Genomic DNA, 26,003 nt, shown 5'->3' with positions numbered 1-26,003 from the left:
CCCCCCCCCCCCCCCCCCCTTGTATCCTCCTCGCTGATAGGGCATGCCAGAGCAATGGGCACGACTTCTCCAGACATCAAACATCACCAAGTCCGAGCAGAAGAAGAACCCACAGGCTGTTCTCGACGTGCTCAAATTCTATGACTCTACGGGCAACGGCCGCCAGAAATACCTCAGTTTCTCCTCCTCTGGTGAACTTTCATATGGATTAGACTTGACTGTTTTCTGTTTGTTACAGACTTTTTAAAGATTGCAACAAAAAAAAATGTCATTTCATTTTTAGAAAAAGATGGTTTCCCCACAGGACCCCAGTCTGTAAGTACTAAATTTGTTCTAGTGATGACTTACTAGCTACCTGAATAATATGGTGCTGCAATTTCTTGTTCCTTGACCTCACTCATGGCAGCCTAGAAAATATGTGAAAGACATATGTGTGGGGCTATGTATGAAATGTTTGTTATATCTTCTATTTTGCATTAGCCGGTCAAAAATGTCATGGAACCCTCATCGACCAATATCAAGGACATTGATGATGATGATGATGAAGCTCCCCCACCCATTGTGGCACCACGTCCAGAATACACTAAGAGTGTGAGTCATTTTGAATGGAGCTCACAACCTCCACTTCTCTTTCGCTCTTGCTCTCTTTCGACTTATTTATTATGTGTGCCTTGTGTGTTGGCCTGCAGGTGTACACTCGCTCCGTCATTGACCCCATCCCAGCTCCAGCCACATGCCCAGATGGAGACTCGGCCTCCAAGGCTGTAGACAGACAGAAGAAGAAGGGAAAGATGTCAGACGAGGAGATCATGGACAAACTGAGTAAACAAACTATATATTTCACAAAAGCAATGTTACAGGTAGCTATTAAGACCCGTTTGTCAGGGGAAATCAGTATTGGTCTGGTCTGTATAATCATATATTTGCCCTCAGGAACTATAGTCAGCATTGGAGATCCCAAAAAGAAGTACACGAGATATGAAAAAATTGGACAGGGGTAAGTGTACGTTTATTTGAAGGTGGTAATTGGGGTGTATTTGAGTGTAGTGTGTATGGGGTCTTATTTGTGCATGGGGAGAGTGTGTGTGACAGAGGTGTGTGTGTGTGTCCGAGTTATAAAAAAATATGTAAACATTGTCCACACACAGGGCTTCGGGGACAGTGTACACGGCCATTGATGTCGCCACAGGACAAGAGGTAAAGGGGAATTAAGGGTTGTCATTGGTCGACTGACCGGGGATTGATGCATAGAGGAGAATAAGTGAAAGGAAGGAAATATTGAAAGAGTAGAGGAATGACGACAAGAGAGTCAGGAATGGGGAAAGAGTTTGAGAACTGTTAGCCTGGCAGCAGATTAGAAATAGCAGGATAACTAATCACTCACCCATTTTAGAGGCTCATGTTGAACATTTCCTTCTTTCTGGGTGTTTTTCACAGGTGGCCATTAAACAGATCAACCTACAGAAGCAGCCCAAGAAGGAGCTGATCATAAATGAAATTATGGTGATGAAAGAGTTAAAGAACCCAAATATTGTCAACTTCGTAGACAGGTAATAGAATGGTCAAATATATAATTAACCTTAACATCACTAACTTCGGTGTCAGTTCGATGTACCAAACCTAACCTCCTGGTGATGGTGAGACTCTAGAGGTCCTGGAACACATTGGGTGTACCATTTTTTTACAATACAATATATCCTAACGACCTCTCTGGCTTTGGTGTCTGTGTGTTTATGTCAGTTTCCTGGTGGGAGAGGAGCTCTATGTGGTGATGGAGTACTTGGCTGGTGGCTCGCTGACTGATGTGGTGACAGAGACCTGCATGGACGAGGCTCAGATAGCTGCTGTCTGCAGAGAGGTGACCAGCTCTTATGCGGAACACAGGGTTAACCTTTACATATTTACCCTTTAACACTGGCTGGGTGAGAAACTTGTGTGTGTTTGTTGACTGTTTTTTCCTTCATAACCATCCCTCTCTGTGTCTCTCTCCCTCTCATTGGTTTCCCCATCTGAAGTGTTTACAAGCACTGGAGTTCCTTCATGCGAACCAGGTCATCCATCGTGATATCAAGAGTGACAACGTGCTACTGGGGATGGATGGCTCTGTCAAGCTCAGTGAGTCTCCCTCTACCCCCTAAACAACCCCAGGCTGGTCATGGTCTATGTAGAGTTGTAGAGGAAGTAAAAGTACTAATAGTTGGGGGTAGATATTTACCTTATTGACTGTGGTAGTGGTGTGTGAGTCAGCTGTTTGTTCACCAGCACATGCCCACAATTGCTAATAACCCATCCTTAACTGCTCGACTATATGTGATAAAGTGAAAATCTAAGGCCCGACCCTAACCCGCTAATATAGAAAATGCGCTGTAGGCTACCTATAGTCAGAGACGGCAGATTGATTTTTTGACAAGGGGTGCAGGATTTGTTTGGCCTGATTTAGATGTTTCTGCTTATAATATCCAACATTTTGGTAGTCAAGCTTCTCTTCTGTCATTATAGGTGGCCCTAGAAGACTAAATAAACCCTTGTACCCCAGAATGTCATTAATAATTAGAATTAAAACGCTGATTGTATTTCAACCACATAAAATCTAAGCTGATGTCATTTGGAAATTTTACACAGAAAATCTTTCCCATTTATTTATTTGTTACTGCATTTTCTCCCAGGTCCCTAAACGTCTTTGCTCCGCAAAATAAGCAGAGATGATAGAGAGAACTTTACCGATGTCAACTAGATTGAAGGATTGATTCCATTGATCTATTACATTTTCTGTTGAGTAAGAGTTTATTTAGTCTTCTAGGGCACCATATAATGACAAAAGAGAAGCCACATGTATATAATTATAGACACTTGATTTACAAATAGCCTACCAAAATGTTGGAAAGTATAAGCAGAAACGTATCTAAATCGGGCACACAAAAAATAACCTGCACCCTCTGTCAAAAAATCCTTCTTTGACTGTAGCCTACAGCACATTTTCTATAATAGCGGGTCGGGTGCGGGCCTCAGATTTCCACTTTATCACATATAGTCGGGCAGTTGAGGATGGGTTATTAGCAATTGCAGGAGGGTGAACAAACAGCTGACACATCAAACCATTAATCTACATCCTATGAAAGGGAAGTAACATTTTGGAAAGGATAGTTAAATAATGACTATTATGCTAGTGCTGCTGTTTGTAGTGCTAACATTCAGTCTCCATCTCTCTCTGAGTTGTCCCACCTCCCTTCTCTTTGTGCAGCCGATTTTGGTTTCTGCGCCCAGATCACACCAGAGCAGAGCAAGCGCAGCACCATGGTGGGCACGCCTTACTGGATGGCACCTGAAGTGGTGACCCGGAAGGCCTATGGGCCAAAGGTTGATATCTGGTCCCTGGGCATCATGGCCATTGAGATGGTTGAGGGGGAGCCTCCATACCTCAATGAGAACCCGCTAAGAGTAAGTGAACCGTAGAGTAGCACCCTTCTAAAATGAAATGTCTTTGTTTTACTGTATCATAGTGCATCAAAAGCTAGTTCCATAGTGATATAAGACTGACATGGATGTAACAGGCAGACTTTTCCAGCACATTTGTAAGGTATCTCACAGTTCTAGTCTTCCCCTCTGCACTCTCTCCTCTCCTCCCCAAGGCACTGTACCTGATTGCTACCAATGGCACTCCAGAGCTGCAGAACCCAGAAAAGCTGTCCCCCATCTTCAGAGACTTCCTTAATCACTGCCTAGAAATGGATGTGGAGAAGAGAGGCGGGGGAAAAGAGCTGCTGCAGGTGATGCCCCATTTTATTTATGGCTTCCCATGTGATTTGATCTTCTACTGTTGTGTCAACTTGAATGGTTGGATGTGGCTGTATATGCCTCCATTATTACACCATCTGCATGTACTACAATAGAGATGAGCTCCAATGTTAACCGTACTCTCTTTTTCCTCCCTCTTTCCTGTTTGTCTAGCATCCCTTCCTGAAGCTGGCAAAACCCCTCTCCAGTCTTACACCTCTCATATTGGCTGCTAAGGAGGCCATGAAAGGCAACCATTAACCGAACAAACAACCATGCCTTCCCATGCTGTGCCAGATTTGAGGTTTTGTGCCAGACAATAGACTGAGTGACAACCCAACTGTATATGCTCCAGCCTGATAAGCCCTAACAAACCTCACTGTGAAGAAGACCAAAAACATCCAGAGCACAACCCATCGCTGACCATATGAACTCTTTGATTCTCACTCAAACGTTTGAAGACAAGTCAAATGAAAGTGCTTATCTTCAGATCCAGGCTTAGTTATTTTGTACAAGAAGAAAAAAATTGGGGGCTAAATTTTTATTTAACATGGAATTAAGATATCTGGTTCTTACTTTTTGGAAGAAATATTACTGCCTTAAACAAATGCAAACATTGCCTAATGTATTGTTGATTGTGTCAAATTATTTTTCCATAATTGTTTTTTCTTTGTAATTTTTCCCAATCCAGCTTGTTAGTGTCCTCTTAGGCATTTTGATACTTGAATTTAATTTGTGTCCCCACTGTGATCACGTTAAGGGCCTCTCACTTAATGAAACTGTTATTCCCACCTGGTGCCACATTTAATCTTTGGTCTTTTCTCATTTGTTATAGGACAGACATTTCAAAACATTCCCATTATTACAGTGAATATGGTGATATGGATGACGATATAGGGTTGCCTCATTTGTTATAGGACAGACATTTCAAAACATTCCCATTATTACAGTGAATATGGTGATATGGATGACGATATAGGGTTGCCTCATTTGTTATAGGACAGACATTTCAAAACATTCCCATTATTACAGTGAATATGGTGATATGGATGACGATATAGGGTTGCCTCATTTGTTATAGGACAGACATTTCAAAACATTCCCATTATTACAGTGAATATGGTGATATGGATGACGATATAGGGTTGCCTCATTTGTTATAGGACAGACATTTCAAAACATTCCCATTATTACAGTGAATATGGTGATATGGATGACGATATAGGGTTGCCTCATTTGTTATAGGACAGACATTTCAAAACATTCCCATTATTACAGTGAATATGGTGATATGGATGACGATATAGGGTTGCCTCATTTGTTATAGGACAGACATTTCAAAACATTCCCATTATTACAGTGAATATGGTGATATGGATGATGATATAGGGTTGCCTCATTTGTTATAGGACAGACATTTCAAAACATTCCCATTATTACAGTGAATATGGTGATATGGATGACGATATAGGGTTGCCTCATTTGTTATAGGACAGACATTTCAAAACATTCCCATTATTACAGTGAATATGGTGATATGGATGACGATATAGGGTTGCCTCATTTGTTATAGGACAGACATTTGAAAACATTCCCATTATTACAGTGAATATGGTGATATGGATGATATTGTGTACCTATAGGGAAAACAGTTGCCTCATTTGTTATAGGACAGACATTTGAAAACATTCCCATTATTACAGTGAATATGGTGATATGGATGACGATATAGGGTTGCCTCATTTGTTATAGGACAGACATTTCAAAACATTCCCATTATTACAAAATGAATGAATATGGTGATATGGATGAGGCAGACCCATATAGGGAACCTTGCCTCATTTGTTATAGGACAGACATTTGAAAACATTCCCATTATTACAGTGAATATGGTGATATGGATGACGATATAGGGTTGCCTCATTTGCCAGTGCTACCATCATTCCCTCCTGCGTCATTAGTCCCTTGGTAGTAGATGTGCACCCGTATGGGCAAATTCAATGGAAGAATGACAGGGTTTATTCTTGCTTGGGCCAACATTCTTTGTTCTCATAAAAATGTTTTGCTATATTGTATATGTCAAATTCTGTACTTTTTGTGTATTTAGGACTGTAGCTTGAAAATGTGCTTTTTCATGTGTATATTGTGTACCTAACTAGACGGAAAACAGTGGATATAAGGCCGGGTACCTTTTTTATAGGCTAGAAAAGGCCATGTATATTTACTGTTTTATTTTTTTCTATTTGGATTACTAACAATCTGACAATTGCCTGCAAATTCAAATAAATGCAGCTGTTTGTCCTTATTGTTGATTTAAGAATGATTATTTCTGTATACTATGACTCTAACTTGAATGGAGACCATCAAAGAGTGGGCTGAAGGAATGACACTCCAAGAGAGCATTATTTTTAGGCAAGATTTGGAGCTATTACATTTTGTTAAAGTAGGCCAAGAAAAACAAACGTCCTCGTGATTTTGTTTGTCTTTTCTCTTATGTATGCATGTATAATAAGTCAGATTGTTCAAAGTCAAGGGTTGTTTCATGAATTGAAAATGTTACAAAATGAATGTGGGTGTAGATAAACCTGAGTAACTCCCGCTACTGTAGATGGGAGTATGTCCAGGCAGACCCATTTTACTAGCAAGAACCTGGCACAGGTACAGGACCTGGACTGAGAGAGTAAGTTGTGCCTTTTTTCAGGACCCTGTCTTTTCAAAGATAATTTGTAAAAATCCAAATCACTTCACAGATCTTCATTGTAAAGGGTTTTAACATTGTTTCCCATGCTTGTTCAATAAACCATAAACAATTAATGAACATGCACTTGTGGAACAATCATTAAGACACTAACAGCTTACAGACAGTAGGCCATTAAGGTCAGAGTTATGAAAACTTAGGACACTAAAGAGGCCTTTCTACTGACTCTGAAAAACACCAAAAGAAAGATGCCCACGATCCCTGCTCATCTGCGTGAACGTGCCTTAGGCATGCTGCAAGGAGGCATGAGGACTGCAAGATGTGGCCAGGGCAATAAATTGCAATGCCCGTACTGTGAGACGCCTAAGACAGCACTACAGGGAGACAGGACTGACAGCTGATCTGCAGTGGCAGACCACGTGTAACAACACCTGCACAGGATCGGTACATCTGAACATCACACCTGTGGAACAGGTACAGGATGACAACAACAACTTCCTTAGTTACACCAGGAACGCACAATCCCTCCATCAGTGCTCAGACTGTCCGCAATAGGCTGTGAGAAGTCTGGACTGAGGGCTTGTAGGCCTGTTGTAAGGCAGGTCCTCACCAGACATCCCCAGCAACAACGTCGCCTATGGGCACAAACCCACCGTCGCTGGACAGACAGGACTGGCAAAAAGTGCGGGTTTTGTCTCCTCAGGGGTGATGGTTGGATTCGCGTTTATCGTTGAAGGAATGAGTGTTACACCGAGGCCTGTACTCGGGAGCGGGATCAATTTGGAGGTGGAGGGTCCGTCATAGTCTGGGGCGGTGTGTCACAGCATCATCGGACTGAGCTTGTTGCCATTGCAGGCAATCTCATCGCTGTGTGTTACAGGGCGACATCCTCCTCCCTCATGTGGTACCCTTCCTGCAGGCTCATCCTGACATGACCCTCCAGCATGACAATGCCACCAGCCATACTGCTCGTTCTGTGCGTGATTTCCTGCAAGACAGTAATGTCAGTGTTCTGCCATGGCCAGCGAAGAGCCCGGATCTCAATCCCATTGAGCACGTCTGGGATCGGAGGGTGAGAGCTAGAGCCATTCCCCCCAGAAATGACCGGGAACGTGCAGATGCCTTAGTGGAAGAATGGGGTATTATCTCACAGCAAGAACTAGCAAATCTGTTGCAGTCCATGAGGAAGAGATGCACTGCAGTACTTAATGCAGCTGGTGGCCACACCATATACTGAATGTTACTTTTGATTTTGACCCCCCTTTGTTCAAGGACACATTATTCAATTTCTGTTAGTCACATGTCTGTGGAACTTGTTCAGTTTATGTCTCAGTTGTTGAATCTTGTTATGTTCATACAACTATTTACACATTAATTTCGCTGAAAATTAACGCAGCTGATAGTGAGAGGATTTTTTTATTTTGAGTTTATATTTACTCATAATAAGAATGTCCTGACCATACAGTTAAAGATCTACAATTTGAGAAGGAAATGAGCCATACGCTACTGTTTTTCTTGCCAATGCAATATCCAATAATCCAATCAGACGCATTGATCATATGATGTCATAGACAGTCAGATACTGGCCATAGTTGTCTTACTAACAGTTCGTCGTCGAGGATCTGTGAGTGGACATTACTCATTTAAAATACTGTATATGCATGGAAATTATGTTTTGTAATTAAGTAGAATTTTTTTTATATTATGGATTGCTGCGCCATGTGCTCTTTTCTGGAGCATTATCAAAAAAAGGCACATGCACCTTCACCAGAAATATGGATTGCCATCATTTCATCCATGGTGAATTGGAAATACATTAAATCTATAATTGATACATGAATGACCATTTACTCCAAGCAAAGTCCATGTAAGATTTTGAAAAGTTATGTTTTTGAAAACGTCTATAATTGACTGGATTTGCCTGATGTTCTGAGGCCATATGCATGCTTGGCCTGAGCTAGACAGGCACATTGATTCATGATGCTTATGTGTGTTTTATAACGATTTACGCTTGGTCTCAGATAATGGATTAGGTCATTTAGATATCAATTAATTAATAATTGATTTTAACTATACATTATATTAGTCCAAATGTGAGCCTGCAAAGCAGTCGCTTCAGCCTCACGTGTACATAGAAGGCCAGGCGCACACGCTCATGTGCGCATAGAAGGCCAAAACGTGCAGACCTGATACCATTATTAGAATCTGTCTTGCATATAAAATAAAACTAGAAATAAACATTAATAATGCCTACACAGTTTCCTACACAGTTTCTCAATGCAAAGGCTGTTCTCTGCAACGAGTCTGTGCATGTCATGGATGGGGTGGCAACAGTTTTTTGAGAAATTGGACCCCAATATTGGATTCGTCAACGAGTTAGATATCAAAGGATGAACATTTATTATACAGTAAAGTAAATAATAAATTATAATCTGAATGTAAACCTAGCTGGCGCACAATCTCGCCCTAGGGCACAGAAGGCCAACGTGTGCAGAGCTGATTCGAGGATTAAAATGTATTTTGCATATCAAATAATGACCGCCTACACAAACGCTACACAAACGTTCCCAATGCAAACTGGACTAAAGATTGTGTAAATCTTATCAAGACTAAAACATCAGTCATTGTGTGGAGTGTGAAGAAAACCTTGGCTTCACCAATATCAAAATCAACAATCGCTTTTGACAGTGACACTGAATGGATGCGAAGTTACTGGGGCTAGTCGCAAGTATCTATCTGTTGTTTTGTTTGGATTGAGCATTTTATATATTTAAATGTTGCATGATTTAGAAAGGTACTTTCTAGAGGTCGACAGATTATACCGATTATCGGAGGACCAAAAAAGTAGATACCGATTAATCGGCCGATTTAAAAAAAAAAACATTGTAATAATGACAATTTCAACAATACTGAATTAACACTTTTTTTTGTTTTGAATTTTGACCCCTTTTTCTCCCCAATTTCGTGGTATCCAATTGTTTTTTTTAGTAGCTACTATCTTGTCTCATCGCTACAACTCCCGTACGGGCTCTTGAAAGTCATGCGTGACACAACCCAACCAAGCCGCACTGCTTCTTAACACAGCACGCATCCAATCCGGAGGAAACACCGTGCACCTGGCAACCTTGGTTAGCGCGCACTGCGCCCGGCCCGCCACAGGAGTCGCTGGTGCGCGTTGAGACAAGGACATCCCTATCACAGGGTTAGACAGAGCCTGGCCTGGGCGCGAACCCAGTCTCTGATTGCACAGCTGGCGCTGCAGTACAACTTAATATAATACATCAATAAATTCAATTTAACCTCAAATAAATAATGAAACATGTTCAATTTAGTTTAAATAATGCAAAAACAAAGTGTTGGAGAAGAAAGTAAAAGTGCAATATGTGCTATGTAAGAAAGCTAACGTTTAAGTTCCCTGCTCAGAACATGAGAACATATGAAAACTGGTGGTTCCTTTTAACATGAGTCTTCAATATTCCCAGGTAATATGTTTTAGGTTGTAGTTATTATTGGAATTATAGGACTATTTCCCTCTATACCATTTGTATTTCATTAACCTTTGACTATTGGATGTTCTTATAGGCACTTTAGTATTGCCAGTGTAACAGTATAGCTTCCATCCCTCTCCTCGCTCCTCCCTGGGCTCAAACCAGGAACACAACGACAACAACAACCCTCGAAGCAACGTTACCCATGCAGAGCAAGGGAAACAACCACAGGCTCAGAGAGAGTGACGTTTGAAATGCTATTAGCGTGCGCTAACTAGCTAGCCATTTCACTTCGGTTACACCTTGCTTAAGCTGGATGCCACTGTTAGAGGTGAATAGAACACTACACGCTTTCTCTCTTTCTCACTTTTTCAATACAATGGATAAAAGGGGTATGCCAGGTGTACTCTCTGGGTAAAAGATTAATTATGCCAAAAAAGGGTATCTATCATGCTCTGTTGGCACATTGTAGAACCGATATCCACAGGCAATGAAAATGTAATAATGTAATAATGTGCAGTGTTGCCCAAAGATTTTGCTTTAGTTGTGTTGAACTTGATAGTAACACTTGTGTGTGAGTGAGGGGGGATTATTACAGTTTTTACTCAGTGAACATTATTTTTGCACACATGTAGCCTTGTGCACTTGATCGATGTCTACTATAGTGGCCACTATAATAGAGCAAAAATAGAATGCCTGTTTGTTTCATTGTATTTCAACTTAAGATTTTTTTTTCTTAAGTACAATATTTAGATGTGTGTGGTCACAAGTGTTCTATTATAAAGGTTGTCATGGCTAACTGCAATATTAGTTTATTGTTTTTTTTTCTTCTTAAGACTTGTGTCATTTGCAGTGAAGTCTAGGTTACAAATAACATTGGATTGCTTCCTTTACATTTTTTTGCTGTGAGTTAGGTTCACATTAACCATTTTATTTTACACACAGAGACTGTAGATCATATTCTTTGTTGTTTAATTAGTTAAAACCTGCATTTCCCCTGAGCAGTGCAAAAAAAAGCCGTCGCATTTTTGGGCCGTTTGCATCCATTCCTGCATGTAGTTTTAGCTAAACCTAGATTGTCATGTATTAGTAAGCATTGGTGGTTCAGTGGTAGAATTCTCGCCTGCCACGCGGGAGGCCCGGGTTCGATTCCCGGCCAATGCATTAACATGTTTTGCTTCGGTCACCTATGTTCTTTAAGCAATAAGGCCTGAGGAAGTGTGGTATATAGCCAATATAGCACGGCTAAGGGCTGCTCTTTGGCACGATGCGATGCGGAATGCCTGGACACAACCCTTAACTGTGGTATAATGGCCATATATGTTCAGAAAGTATTTAAACCCCTTGACTTAATCCAAGTTTTGTTGTTACAGCCTGAATTCAAAATTGATTAAATTGATTTTTCTCTCTCAACAATTTACACCCTACAATAATGACAGTGAAAACATGTTTTTAGACATCTTAGCTAAATTATTGCAAATGAAATACAGATCTCATTTACATAACTATTCACACGAGGATTTTCTCTTAAAAATTTAACTGCAATTTTCACAATTCAGATGTGGTTCTGCATATGACCGCTAGGGGGAAATGCAGTTCGATGTACCAATATAGACCATTTTGACTTGGCTGTGGTAACTAGTGGATAACCTACGTATGGGGCTTTGCCTATGTATGAAAGTGTGTTTATAGACATCCAGCAAGTCCGATTCTAGATTGGCGCAGGGGTCAAAGGCACTGCATCTCAGTGCTAGAGGTGTCACTACGACCTTGGTTCAATTCCAGGTTGTATCACAGCCGGCCGTGATTGGACGGTGCACAATTGGCCCAGTGTCGTCGGGTTAGGGTTTGGCCGGGCTTGGCGATCAATGTAAATAAGAATTTGTTCTTAACTGACTTGCTTATTTAATTAATTAAAATCTAGATATGCCATTAGGGTACTGTAACCAACATAATTTACCATTGCAGTTGATTTGCAGCCATTCTCAATCATTTCAAGGGGTGCTCCTGTACTGCCATTGAAGCTCAATTCCACCATACCATGTAAAGTTTGCATTTCATCACCTCATTTAACTTCTCAAAGTAAGTAGCCTATTGCCATACACAAATTCGCTGCTGTCACTTCCCTTTCTCACTATCTGCCATTTTTCCAACTGTTAACGACGATGATGTGCGCATCGCTTTATATCTGTGGCAAATTCATTTGAAAGATGCAGATCTCCTACTTTACAGCATTGTTGCATTAGGTATATATTTCATTAAAACAAGTCAGTTTAAGTTGATGATCAGGGTCTGATAGTGGTAGTTTTGTGATAACTGCACTGTGATTCACTTTTCACTTTTTTTGTGAATGGTTTGTCATTTGACAAATCAACTGTAAATTTCAGTGTTCTTCAAGGTTCCGTTTTAGGACCACTATTGTTTTCACTATATATTTGACCTCTGGGGGATGTCATTCGAAAACATAATGTTAACTTTCACTGCTATGCGGATGACACACAGCTGTACATTTCAATGAAACATGGTGAAGCCCCAAAATGCCCTAGCTACAAGCCTGTGTTTCAGACATAAGGAAGTGGATGTTCTGCAAACATTCTCAGACAAAACAGAGATGCTTGTGCTAGGTCCCAAGAAACAAAGAGATCTTCTGTTGAATCTGACAATTAATCTTGATGGTTGTGTAGTCGTCTCAAATAAAACTGTGAAGGACCTCGGCGTTACTCTGGACTCTGATCTCTCTTTTGACGAACATATCAAGACTGTTTCAAGGACAGACAAACTCCCTCACGACGCCAGGACAGCGGAGTCAATCACCACCTTCCGGAGACACCTGAAACCCCACCTCTTTAAGGAATACCTAGGATAGGATAAGTAATCCTTCTCACCCCCCCCTTTAAGATTTAGATGCACTATTGTAAAGTGACTGTTCTACTGGATGTCATAAGGTGAATGCACCAATTTGTAAGTCGCTCTGGATAAGAGCGTCTGCTAAATGACTTAAATGTTAAATGTTCCATCTACGTAACATTGCAAAAATCAGAAACTTTCTGTCCAAAAATGATTACTGAAAAATTAATCCATGCTTTTGTCACTTCTAGGTTAGACTACTGCAATGTTCTACTTTCAAGCTACCCGGATAAAGCACTAAATAAACTTCAGTTAGTGCTAAATACGGCTGCTAGAATCCTGACTAGAACCAAAAAAATGTATCATATTACTCCAGTGTTAGCCTCCCTACACTGGCTTCCTGTCAAGGCAAGGGCTGATTTCAAGGTTTTACTGCTAACCGACAAAGCATTACATGGGCTTGCTCCTACCTATCTTTCTGATTTGGTCCTGGCGTACATACCTAAATGTACTCTACGGTCACAAGACACAGGCCTCCTAATTGTCCCTAGAATTTCTAAGCAAACAGCTGGAGGCAGTGCTTTCTCCTACAGAGCTCCATTTTTATGTAATGGTCTGCCTACCCATGTGAGAGACGCAGATTCGGTCTCAACCTTTAAGACTTTACTGAAGATTCATCTCTTCAGTGGGTCGTATGATTGAGTGTAGTCTGGCCCAGGAGTGTGATGGTGAACGGAAAGGCTCTGGAGCAACGAACCGCCCTTGCTGTCTCTGCCTGTCCGGTTCCCCTCTCTCTACTGGGATTCTCTGCCTCTAACCCTATTACAGGGGCTGAATCACTGGCTTACTGGTGCTCTTTCATGCCTTCCCTAGGAGGGTTGCGTCACTTGAGTGGGTTGAGTCACTGACGTGATCTTCCTGTCTGGGTTGGCGCCCCCCTTGGGTTACCTAGCCACCATGCTTCTACACCTGCATTGCCTGCTGTTTGGGGTTTTAGGCTGGGTTTCTGTACAGCACTTTGAGATATCAACTGATGTACAAAGGGCTATATAAATACATTTGATTTGATTTTAATTTGGTAAAATATTTATATTTTTAAATTAAACGTTCACACCTGTAATTCACACCCCTGAGTCAATACATGTTAGATTACATTATGGGGGTGCCACAGGGTTCAATTCTTGGACCGACTCGCTTCTCTGTATTCATCAATGATGTCGCTCTTGCTGCTGGTGAGTCTCTGATCCACCTGAACGCAGACGACACCATTCTGTATACTTCTGGCTCTTTGGACACTGTGTTAACAACCCTCCAGGCAAGCTTCAATGCCATACAACTCTCCTTCCGTGGCCTCCAATTGCTCTTAAATACAAGTAAAACTGAATGCATGCTCTTCAACCGATCGCTGCTGTAGACTGTAAACTCTCCTTCCAGACTCGCATCAAACATCTCCAATCCAAAGTTAAATCTAGAATTGGCTTCCTATTTCGCAACAAAGCATCCGTCACTCATGCTGTCAAACATACCCTTATAAAACTGACCATCCTACCAATCCTCGATTTTGGCGATGTCATTTACAAAATGGCCTCCAATACCCTACTCAATAAATTGGATGCGGTCTATCACAGTGCCATCCGTTTTGTCACCGAAGCCCCATATACTACCCACCACTGTGACCTGTACGCTCTCGTTGGCTGGCCCTTGCTTCATAATATGTTTATTATTTTACAATAAAACATCGAATACAAAAGACAGCAATACTAACAATGACATTCATTGTACTGTTGTATGGGATGGACAATTTAGAGGACAAAACAAAACTTAACTCACACATACACAAAATAAAACAAAATCCTGGTACATGTATAAGAAGACAGCATATAGTCATTACAAGCAGTGTAGTTAAGCCAAAAATAAATATTGAGTGGAGTACAGCACAGAGTAGCAGCAGATCGTCAACCCAGTTATGAAGCGGGACTAGACCATTTATCCAGTATCGGCTGCCATATTTTGTAAAACATTGGACTTCTATTGGAGGTATTGTATTGAATCTTTTCCATATGTATTACATTCCCTAAATCCCGTAACCACATTTCAAAGGTAGGTACAGTCTCCAGTTTCCAAAATTGCAATATGAGCCTTTTTTGTATGAGCCTTTTTTGTCGCAGGCTAATAGAGTACAAAGAGAGACAGCTTTCCCTTCGTGGTTATTCCCATCAACTGTACCAAACAGAGCGGTCAATGGGTCTGGGGCTAGAACTCTATGAAAGGCTCTAGATAAGTAATCAAAAATGAGAGCCCAGAAAACATGTAATTTATGACATGCCCAGAATAAGTGGGTCAACGTCCCCTCATCCTGCTTGCACCTCTCACACAGTGGCGAGGTGTCCGGGAATATTTTATGCAGTTTTACTTTTGAGTAATGTAACCTGTGTATCACCTTAAACTGTACAAGATTGTGTCTGGCATTCACTGAACTGTGGTTTATATTCCTGAGAGCTTCTACCCAGTCCTCATCTGAGATTTCTGACCCAAGTTCTTGTTCCCAAGCCCTTTTAATTGTGTCTGTGGATACCTCTATGTGGGCCTGTAGCACATCATACAGTCTAGAAACCGACCCGTTTGAATGGGGTTTGACAAGGATCAAGCTATCTAATGTAGGACTATTTGGCTTCATGCCATACTGTGGGATATGTGTCCTAACGAAATTCCTGATTTGGAGGTATCTGAAAAAATGTGTTGTTGGCATGTTGAACTTTCCCTGTAATTGTTGAAATTAAGCTAAATGACCATCTATGTATAGATGACCAATTGTTGTGAGCCTCTTCTCCCTCCAATGTGAAAACACCACATCATCCAATGCGGGGTGGAAAGCATGATTCAGGCAAATCGGGCTGTCAATGTATACAGTGGGTATGTTAAGAAAATACCTAATCTGTTTCCAGATCCTAAGCATATGACAAATGACTGGGTTAGAGTCATAAGTGGATTTTTTCACATATGATGGGCTATTAACAAGTGCAGAGAGTGAGGAACGTTGACAGGAGGCCTGCTCAATCAAAAGCCATGCAGGCATATCCTTCTGTTTCGTCGCAGGTAAACTTTCCCTCCAGAAAGACACAATGTTCAGATTAGCAGCCCAATAATACAGTTTAAAGTGAGGAAGGCCAAAGCCTAAATGCTTCTTTGAAATTCTGGCTGCCTTGTTATCCAATAAAAATGGAGTTACTATTGAATCCAGTTTCTTAAAATAGCTTTGTGGTATGAAATTTGGTAGACATTTGAAGTGGTAAAGAAACCTGGGTAGGACAACCATTTTAATAGCGTTTATATGACCAACCAAGGAGATAAGCAGAGTTTTCCAAAAATCTATATTTTGTTTAAGCTGATATATTTTCATGGCCCTTGCTTCATACTCGTCGCCAAACCCACTGGCTCCAAGTCATCTACAAGACCCTGCTAGGTAAAGTCCCCCCTTATCTCAGCTCACTGGTCACCATAGCAGCACCCACCTGTAGCACGCGCTCCAGCAGGTATATCTCTCTGGTCACCCCCAAAACCAATTCTTCCTTTGGCTGCCTCTCCTTCCAGTTCTCTGCTGCCAATGACTGGAATGAACTACAAAAATCTCTAAAACTGGAAACACTTATCTCCCTCACTAGCTTTAAGCACCAGCTGTCAGAGCAGCTCACAGATTACTGCACCTGTACATAGCCCATCTATAATTTAGCCCAAACAACTACCTATTTCCCTACTGTATTTATTTTAGCTCCTTTGCACCCTGTTATTTTATCTCTACTTTGCACATTCTTCCACTGCAAATCAACCATTCCAGTGTTTTACTTGCTATATTGTATTTACTTCTCCACCATGGCCTTTTTTACCTTTACCTCCCTTATCTCACCTCACTTGCTCACATTGTATATAGACTTATTTTTCTACTGTATTATTGACTTGTTTTTGTTTGTTTTACTCCATGTGTAACTCTGTGTTGTTGTGTGTGTCAAATTGCTTTGCTTTACCTTGGCCAGGTTGCAATTGTAAACAAGAGCTTGTTCTCAACTTGTTCTAAACCTGCCTACTTGATTAAATAAAAGTGAAATTCATCTGTTACCAAGCATTGGTGGTTCAGTGGTAGAATTCTCGCCTGCCACGCGGGAGGCCCGGGTTCGATTCCCGGCCAATGCATTACAATGTTTTGCTTTGGTCACCCATGTTATTTTGGTAGAAGGTTGATTGTTGACCAACAAAACCGACACGTGCGTAACTGTGGGGCACAACAGACAAGTTTAGCTTAGGTTGTTGACATGTAAACTATGTAAACTATATTTTGTCTCCAATGTTTATTGAAACAAATACATTTGCACAATGAGCAGTGTCACAGAGCTTCTTTTTTTTTCATGTGCGTGACCGAGAGATTGTCTTTCTTGTTTACCTTTTCTATTTATTGACAACGTTATTGTCCGGTTGAAATATTATCGATTATTTAGGCTAAAACAACCAGATGACTGAATATATAAATCGTTTGACATGTTTCTATGAACTTTACGGATACAATTTGAATTTTTTGTCTGCCTGTTGTGAATGCGTTTGAGCCTGTGGATTACTGAAGAAAACGCGCGAACAAAACGGAGGTTTTCGGATATAAAGAGAGACTTTATCTAACAAAAGGAACATTTATTGAATAAATGAATGTCTTCTGAGTGCAACCATATGAAGATCATCAAAGGTAAGTGATTAATTTGATCTCTATTTCTGACTTGTGTAACTCTTCTACTTGGCTGGTTACTGTTTGTAATGATTTGTCTGCTGGGCTATTGCTGGGCTATGTTCTCAAATAATTGTAAGGTATGCTTTCGCTGTAAAGCATTTTAAAAATCTGACACCGTGGTTGGATTCACAACAAGTTAATCTTTAAACCTATGTAAAATACTTTTATCTTTTCTGATTTGTATAATGACTATTTCTGTATATGAGTTTGGTGCTCTGCAATCTCACTGGATGTTGGCCAGGTGGGAGCGTCCCACATACCCTAGAGAGGTTAAACAGGTCAACATGAAAAAAAATGCGGGGCCAGACGGATTACCAGGACGTGTACTCAAGGCATGCGCAGACCAACTGGAAAGTGTCTTCACTGACATTTTCAACCTCTCCCTGACCCAGTCTATAATACCTACATGTTTCAAACAACCCACCATAGTCCCTGTGCCCAAGAAAGCGAAGGTAACCTGCCTAAATTATTACCGCCCCGTAAGCACTTATGTCGGTAGCCATGAAGTGCTTTGAAAGGCTGGTCATGGCTCACATCAACACCATAATTGCGGAAAACCTAGACCCACTCCAATTCGCATACCGCCCCAACAGATCCACAGATGACGCAACCTCAATCTCACTCCACACTGCCCTTTCTCACCTGGACAAAAGGAACACCTATGTGAGAATGCTTTTCATTGACTACAGCTCAGCATTCAACACCATAGTGCCCACCCTGGGACTAATCAACTCCCTGTGGGTGGTGAATGGAAAGAGACATCTGTTACCAAAACGTCAAAAAGTGTAATGACATTTTGCGATTGTCATCAGGCCAGAATTGTTTTCGTCCACTGTTGTCTGCGTATCTCTGTGTTGGCAAATAATTGAAGTATTTTCATCTAACCACATTGCATTTTGGAGCATAGGTTCCACCCATTTTCAAGTCAATTCGTTCGTTTTTCATGCCTGACATGCGGTAATGATAAAAAAGTGATGTAATAGCCTGCAGTTTTCTTGACATTTAGCTATAATTATTGTGATAGGTTCATGTTTTATTGGTACTGCATACCCCCGCTATTTATTTTGGACACCGTACTGGACCATATGAGCTTACTTTCACCGCTGGTTGTAACACAATAAAATGGAGTGTGAATACTTTCTGAAGGCACTGTACATCTTTACAACACACCACATGCGAAAATGATAATGCGGTGATCGGTTATATAATCACCACTGTAATTTTGTATGTATAGTCCTCGTTAGTATAGTGGTCAGTATCCCCGCCTGTCACGCGGGAGACCGGGGTTCAATTCCCCGACGGGGAGTATCAATTTTTATAGTTTGAGGCTTTTTCAATGTTGATTTTTAATTAGGTTATTCCGCTTTTAGTTTAAATGCACCTTATTGCTGGAACCAATTGCAAAATGCAGTGCAATTTGACGCTCTGCAATGTTAAAATCTTGATTGGGAAACTATTTGCTGAGGAATGTTTCTGTTTTTCTTGATTGTTGTGCTTTATTTTTGTTTGTATTTGATTTGGTGTATGAATTGAACGTGCAGGGCTCCCTTGCGAGAGACCCTGGTCTTAATGGTGACGTTTAAAAGTAGAAGTAAAAGCTATTGTATGCTATAGGTTAAGTTAATATGCAGTTGGTTTATTTTGAGTACTTCTGCTAAATGTGTTCAGTTTCCGTAGTGTAGTGGTTATCACGTTCGCCTAACACGCGAAAGGTCCCCGGTTCGAGACCGGGCGGAAACACTTTTTCAAAAAGTACATTCTAGTGTTAATCTGTGGCAAATGTCTGAAAATGAACAAATAAATATTGTTTGGGACACTGACTGAACCTTATACTCAATGCATTTATCAATTGGTGTTGATTAAGATTTAGTCAAAAGTCCATTATAGTAGCTTGGAAATACAATTACATTTCTAAAGGAGGCAAAAAAAATGGTAGGAAAACCTTTTGTCATTGTGATGTCACCAGCTGGCTGGTGTGTTTACGGACATATTCAATCAATCCTTATCCCAGTCTGCTGCCCACATGCTTCAAGAGGGCCACCATTGTTCCTGTTCAAAAGAAAGCTAAGGTAACTGAGCTAAATGACTACCGCCCCGTGGCACTCACTTCCGTCATCATGAAGTGCTTTGAGAAACTAGTCAAGGACCATATTACCTCCACCCTACCTGACACCCTAGACCACATATGTCAGAGTCAAGGCCCGTGGGCCACATCCGGCCCGCGAGAAGGTTTTTTACGGCCCCTGGGATGATCTTGATTTATTATTAGAACCAGCCCGCAGACCGCAGCAAGCCGGCAGCCCGCAGATCTTTTACACGCACCAATACTACATTTCCCACAATGCAACGGTGACGCACCGAGCAGTAGGCTGCTTCATTTCAATATTTATTGGCACAGCAGTTGTCAGCATCACAGTAAAATTAACTTTCAGATACCCATCAAAAATGGCAAAACGGAAGGTGGACACTGAGAACCGGGGGTTTCAAACAAGGTGGGAGTCGGAGTATTTGTTCACGGAGGTAGCTGGAAAACCTGTGTGTCTTCTGTGTGGAGAAAGTGTGGCGGTACTGAAAGAGTATAATCTGAGACGACATTATGAAACGAAACACGCGGACAAAAACAAGAATATGGACATGGAACAAAGGCTACAAAAGGCAGAGGACTTAAAACGAGGCCTCAAATCTCGACAGGCTCTGTTCAAAAAAGCCAAATCACAAGGCCAGGCTGCTGTCAAGGCCAGTTTTATTTTGGCAGAAGAGATCGCTAAATCAGCCCGGCCATTTACGGAGGGGGATTTCATCAAAAACTGCATGATTAAAGTTTGTGACGAAGTTTGCCCAGAAAAAGGCAACTCTTTTTAAATGTGAGTCTGAGCAGAAACACCATTGCCGAGAGAGTAGACCAGTTGTCCATCAATCTAAAAGAGCAGCTTGTGAAAAAGGGAAAAGATTTCATTGCATATTCCTTGGCTGTGGATGAGAGCACCGACATTTCTGACATTGCCCAGTTGTCAATTTTCATCCGCGGAGTGGACTCCAGCCTAAGCGTGACAGAGGAGTTTTTGGCTTTACGTCCTATGCATGGCACAACTACGGGGCATGATTTGTATGAAGAGGTGTCAAGATGTGTAAATGAGATGGAGCTGCCTTGGGAAAAACACGTGGGTTTGACAACCGACGGAGCACCTGCGATGTGTGGACACAGGAGCGGACTGGTGGAGAAGATACGGGAAAAGATGCAAGAGGAAAACGCGACAGGTGAGCTGACAGCTTATCATTGTATCATACACCAGGAAGCGTTGTGCGGTAAAGCCTTGAAAATGGAGCATGTAATGAGCATCATCACGCGCACAGTTAACTTTATCAGAGCCAAAGATTTGAATCACCGCCAGTTCAAGGCATTTCTGACGGAGTTAGAAACGGAGCATGGTGATTTGCCTTATCACACAGAGGTGCGATGGCTAAGCCAGGGAAAGGTGCTTCAAAGATGTTTCGAGCTTCATGAGGAGATTTGTCTGTTCTTGGACAGCAAAGGGAAAGACACAACACAACTCCGAGACGAAATGTTTCTGTGTGAAATGGCTTTTCTGTGTGACATTACGAGTCATCTGAATGCAATGAACTTGCAGCTGCAGGGTCGGGATCGTGTCATCTCTGATATGTACAGTACAGTGAAGGCATTTAAAACCAAACTGACTCTGTGGGAGACGCAGATGCGGAAAGAAAATTTGAGCCACTTTCCCAGCTGCCAGACCATGAAAGAGAAGCTCTCTACCAGTGCGTTCCCGAGCGCACAGTTGGCTGATAAAATAGGTATGCTTGCCGCTGACTTTCGACACCGATTTGCTGACTTTGAAGCACAAAAAAGCAGGTTGGAACTGCTCGGTAACCCATTTGCTGTTGACGTGGAAAGCTCACCACCAAACCTCCAAATGGAGTTGATTGACCTCCAATGCAATGATGCACTGAGGGCAAAATATGCGGCAGTGGGTGCTGCGGAGTTCGCCCGTTTCCTCCCCGACACAATGCCCCAGCTGCGCATCCAGGCTGCTCAAACGTTGTCTATGTTTGGCAGCACATACCTGTGTGAACAACTGTTTTCTTTGATGAACTTGAACAAAACATCACACAGAAGTCGACTTACTGCTGAACACCTCCACTCAATTCTGAGGATTTCCTCAGCTCAGAGCCTTACCCCGAACATTGATGAACTTGTGGAAAAGATGGGACACCACCAAGTATCACCCTCAACCTCAAACAAGTGAACATTACTGTGCAATCACATATTTAGAGTTTTTACTCAGTTCAAGTTTAAAAGTTAAAGTTTAATATTTGTTTTCACTGCATGTTACTTCTCCTTAAACAAAGTGTTGTTTTTGATTAATAGATTTTTGCACTTTATTTTATTGTATTTCAATCCAATTATATTTTAAAAATATTTCAGTTGAGTGGATGATAGAAAATTGCTATTATTGTTTTTTTCTTTGAAGTAAATTTAGCCCACTTTTGCTAAAATAGAAAATATAGGCTACTGATGGTGCCTTGAATACCGGTTTCTTTCATTTAATGTTCATGTTATGGGGATTTTTATATAAAGGAAATTTGTCTTTTGTGTCTGTTGAAAATTAAAGATTACTGACAGAGCCATAAGAAAATATTGCTTTATTTATCTGATCATATTGGAATATATTTGTTAGGTTTTCAGTAGGTTCAATTAGGTTCACTAGACTATATGCGTCATTTAAAAAATTTTCAATGAACATTCGAACAGTCCGGCCCTCGGCTTGTAGCTAAATTTTTTATTTGGCCCTCCGTCCATTTGACTTTGACACCCCTGCCCTAGACCCACTGCAATTTGCTTACCGCCCCTATAGGTCTACCTTGGGTCTCGACTCCACCCTGTGCAACTGAGTCCTGGACTTCCTGACAGGCCGCCCCCAGGTGGTGATGGGTAGGTAACAACATCTCCAATCCGCTGATCCTCAACACCCAACACCCACACAGACAGCGTGGTGAAGAAGGCGCAGCAGCGCCTCTTCAACCTCAGGAGGCTGAAGAAATTTGGCTTGTCACCTAAAACACTCACAAACTTTTACAGATGCACAATCGGGAGCATCCTGTCAGGCTGTATCACCGCCTGTTACGGCAACTGCTCCACCCACAACTGTAAGGCTCTCCAGGGGGTAGTGAGGTCTGCACAACGCTTCACCGGGGGTAAACTACCTGCCCTCCAGGTCACTTATACCACCCGGAATCAGCAACATGAAAACAGCTTATTTTTTGAATGGACAAATGAAATTGCTTGATTTTCATAGATTTTTTGTTATCTTTTTTACTGCATATAAAAAAATTAACACTTGATATTTCGATTTTTTTCAAGTCCATTCACTCATTTTTTATGCCTGACATGCGGTGATGATTTGCTCATTTTTCATGCCTGACATGCGGTGATGATAATAAGTGGTGTAATAGCCTACAGTTTTATTGACATTTTAGTTTTAATTATTGTGATTGGCTCATGTTTTACCAGTATGGCATACCCCCACTATTTACTGGACCATATGAGCCTACTTTCACCCCAGGGCTGTAACACAACAGAATGTAGTCAATTGGGTGTGAAGGCTTTCTGACGGCTCTGTACCTCCGTGTATAATTACAACCCATCACATTCAAAAACGATAATTTGGTTAAATGACTGTTTTATATGCCTATTTAGTGACCTAGATTTTTGTGTAGGGGTAGGCATTGGTGGTTCAGTGGTAGAATTCTCGCCTGCCACGCGGGAGGCCCGGGTTCGATTCCCGGCCAATGCATCAACATGTTTTGCTTCGGTTACCAATGTTATTTGTAGGTACGACACGTGCGCAACTATGGGGCGAAACAGACAAGGTTGGCTAAGATTATTGACATGTAAACTATATTTTGTCTCCAATTGTTATCTATGAGGGTGCCCGTGTTTAAGGCTTTGGGGAGGTACCTGGTAGGTTCATTGATAATTTGTGTGAGATTGAGGGCATCAAGTTTCGATTAGTAGGATGGCTGGGGTGTTAAGCATGTTCCAGTTTAGGTCGCCTAGCAGCACGAGCTCTGAAGATAGATGGGGGGCAATCAGTTCACATATGGTGTCCAGAGCACAGCTAGGGGCAGAGGGTGGTCTATAGCAGGCGGCAACGGTGAGAGACTTGTTTTTAGAGAGGTGGATTTTTAAAAGTAGAAATTCAAATTGTTTGGGTACAGACCTGGATAGTAGGACAGAACTCTGCAGGCTATCTTTGCAGTAGATTGCAACACCGCCCCCTTTGGCAGTTCTATCTTGTCTGAAAATGTTGTAGTTTGGAATTAACATTTCTGAATTTTTGGTGGTTCAATGGTCCGGATGTTCAGACACAGCTAGAACATCCGGGTTGGCAGAGTGTACTAAAGCAGTGAATAGAACAAACTTAGGGAGGAGGCTGCAGCAGGGATTTTGGCCCACTCCTCCATACAGACCTCCAGATCCCTCAGGTTTCAGGGCTGTCGCTGGGCAATATGGACTTTCAGCTCCCTCCAAAGATTTTCTATTGGGTTCAGGTCTGGAGACTGGCTCGGCCAAAAACACAGTGTTGGAGAAGAAAGTAAAAGTGCAATATGTGCCATGTAAAAAAGCTAACGTTTAAGTTCCTTGCTCAGAACATGAGAACATATGAAAGCTGGTGGTTCAATATTCCGAGTTCTTCAATATTCCCAGTTAAGAAGTTATAGGCTGTAGTTATTATAGGAATTATGGTGCATCAACTATTTATTTCTATACCATTTGCATTTCATAAACCTTTGACTATTGGATGTTCTAATAGGCACTTTAGTATTGCCAGCCTAATCTCAGGAGTTGATAGGCTTGAAATCATAAACAGCGCTGTGGGGCAAATGTAGTAAAGTTTGAATGAATGCTTACGAGCCTGCTGCTGCCTACCACTGCTCAGTCAGACCGCTCTTTCAAATCATAGACTTAATTATAATATAATAAACACAGAGATACGAGCCGTTGGTCATTAATATGGCTAAATCCGGAAGCTATCATTTCGAAAACAAAACGTTTATTATTTCCGTTAAAACGGAAACGTTCCGTATTTAATCGAATGGGCGGCAACCCTAAGTCTAAATATTGTTGTTACATTGCACAACCTTCAATGTTATGTCATTATTATGTCAAATTCGGACAAATGAGTTCGCAACGAGCCAGGTGGCCCAAACTGTTGCATATACCCTGACTCTGCGTGCAATGAACACAAGAGAAGTGACACAATTTCCCAAGTTAATATTGCCTGCTAAATATGCAGGTTTAAAATATATACTTCTGTGTATTGATTTTAAGAAAGGCATTGATATTTATGGTTAGGTACATTCGTGCAACGAATCATCCCCCGTTTGGCGAAGTAGGCTGTGATTCGATGATATATTAACAGGCACTGCATTGATTTATGCAAAGCAGGACAAGCTAGTTAACCTAGTAATATCATCAACCATGTGTAGTTATCTAGTGATTATGTGAAGATTGATTGTTTTTTTACAAGATACATTTCATGCTAGCTAGCAACTTACCTTGGCTTCTTGCTGCACTCGTGTAACAGGTGGTCCGCCTGCCACGCAGTTTCCTCGTGGAATGCAATGTAATCGGTGTCCAAAAATGCAGATTACCGATTGTTATGAAAACTTGAAATTGGCTCTAATTAATCGGTTGACCTCTAAAAGAGACATCTGTTACACAAAACACCAAAAAGTGTAATGACATTTTGCGATTGTCATTAGGCTAGTATTTATGCGTCCACTGTTGTCTGCTTATCTCTGTTGGCCACTCATCTCAGCCTTGGCAGAATGTCAGTGTGTTCGTCTTAACCACATCGCATTTGTTCATTTTTCATGCCTGACATGCTGTGATGATAACAATTTGTGAAATAGCCAACAGCTTTCTTGACATTTTAGTTTTAATTATTGTGATAAACTCATGTTTTACCAGTACGGCATACACCCACTATTTATTTCGGGGACACAATATTGGACAGTATGAGCTTACTTTCACCCCATGGCTGTAACACAACAGAATGTAGTCAATTGGGTGTGAATACTTTCTGAAGGCTCGTACAGAGCCATCACATGCAAAAACGATAATTAGGTTGTTTTATTTAAACCATTGGATACACTTGCGATTAGCCCAGTCATTTTGTATCTATCTGTTGTTTTGATTGAGCATTTTATGGAGACACATTTTTTTCGAAATTGCATGATTGGAAAGCTGCATCTCTGTAGCGCAATCTCCATGTCATGGATGTGGTGGCAACAGTTTTGTGGAGAAGTTATTTTGGCCTCCCAGGTTTAGGCTATTTCTCCGAGCTAGAGCGCCACCCGGTGGTCATACTATTGATGTTTTTATTGATTTCTAATCTTTCTC

The 26,003-nt window shown here is 41.3% G+C and overlaps 1 protein-coding gene and 5 non-coding genes across 11 annotated transcripts in view; all 6 read left to right on the top strand.

The window, feature by feature from the left end:
- Positions 1-5,354, top strand: part of LOC123996985 (serine/threonine-protein kinase PAK 2) — a 38,756-nt gene extending 33,402 nt beyond the window's left edge. For 5 of the 6 annotated variants that reach the window (XM_046300894.1, XM_046300891.1, XM_046300892.1 and 2 more), the window contains 12 exons: positions 41-191; positions 284-315; positions 481-591; positions 690-822; positions 934-997; positions 1,149-1,197; positions 1,438-1,550; positions 1,741-1,858; positions 2,016-2,115; positions 3,242-3,438; positions 3,630-3,767; positions 3,949-5,354. In XM_046300894.1, the coding sequence (XP_046156850.1) occupies positions 41-191; positions 284-315; positions 481-591; positions 690-822; positions 934-997; positions 1,149-1,197; positions 1,438-1,550; positions 1,741-1,858; positions 2,016-2,115; positions 3,242-3,438; positions 3,630-3,767; positions 3,949-4,035 (1,293 nt within the window). In that variant the 3' untranslated portion in view covers positions 4,036-5,354. The remainder of the gene's footprint in view (positions 1-40; positions 192-283; positions 316-480; positions 592-689; positions 823-933; positions 998-1,148; positions 1,198-1,437; positions 1,551-1,740; positions 1,859-2,015; positions 2,116-3,241; positions 3,439-3,629; positions 3,768-3,948) is intronic. The other variant, XM_046300895.1, reaches the window with a different exon arrangement.
- A 5,699-nt stretch (positions 5,355-11,053) lies between these two features.
- trnag-gcc lies at positions 11,054-11,124 on the top strand. Its single transcript has one exon. It is a non-coding gene; the product is annotated as a tRNA-Gly (tRNA).
- Positions 11,125-16,924: 5,800 nt separating this feature from the next.
- trnag-gcc lies at positions 16,925-16,995 on the top strand. Its single transcript has one exon. It is a non-coding gene; the product is annotated as a tRNA-Gly (tRNA).
- Positions 16,996-18,812: 1,817 nt separating this feature from the next.
- On the top strand, positions 18,813-18,884 carry trnad-guc. Its single transcript has one exon. It is a non-coding gene; the product is annotated as a tRNA-Asp (tRNA).
- A 361-nt stretch (positions 18,885-19,245) lies between these two features.
- trnav-aac lies at positions 19,246-19,318 on the top strand. Its single transcript has one exon. It is a non-coding gene; the product is annotated as a tRNA-Val (tRNA).
- Positions 19,319-23,320: 4,002 nt separating this feature from the next.
- Positions 23,321-23,391, top strand: trnag-gcc. The gene has a single exon. It is a non-coding gene; the product is annotated as a tRNA-Gly (tRNA).
- Positions 23,392-26,003: the final 2,612 nt, after the last annotated feature.

Source organism: Oncorhynchus gorbuscha, linkage group LG15 (genome assembly GCF_021184085.1).
Source record: "Oncorhynchus gorbuscha isolate QuinsamMale2020 ecotype Even-year linkage group LG15, OgorEven_v1.0, whole genome shotgun sequence".
In the NCBI taxonomy this organism is placed as follows: Eukaryota; Metazoa; Chordata; class Actinopteri; order Salmoniformes; family Salmonidae; genus Oncorhynchus; species Oncorhynchus gorbuscha.
The sequence above is the reverse complement of the archived record's forward strand: the minus strand, read 5'-3'. Positions and strand labels throughout refer to the sequence as shown.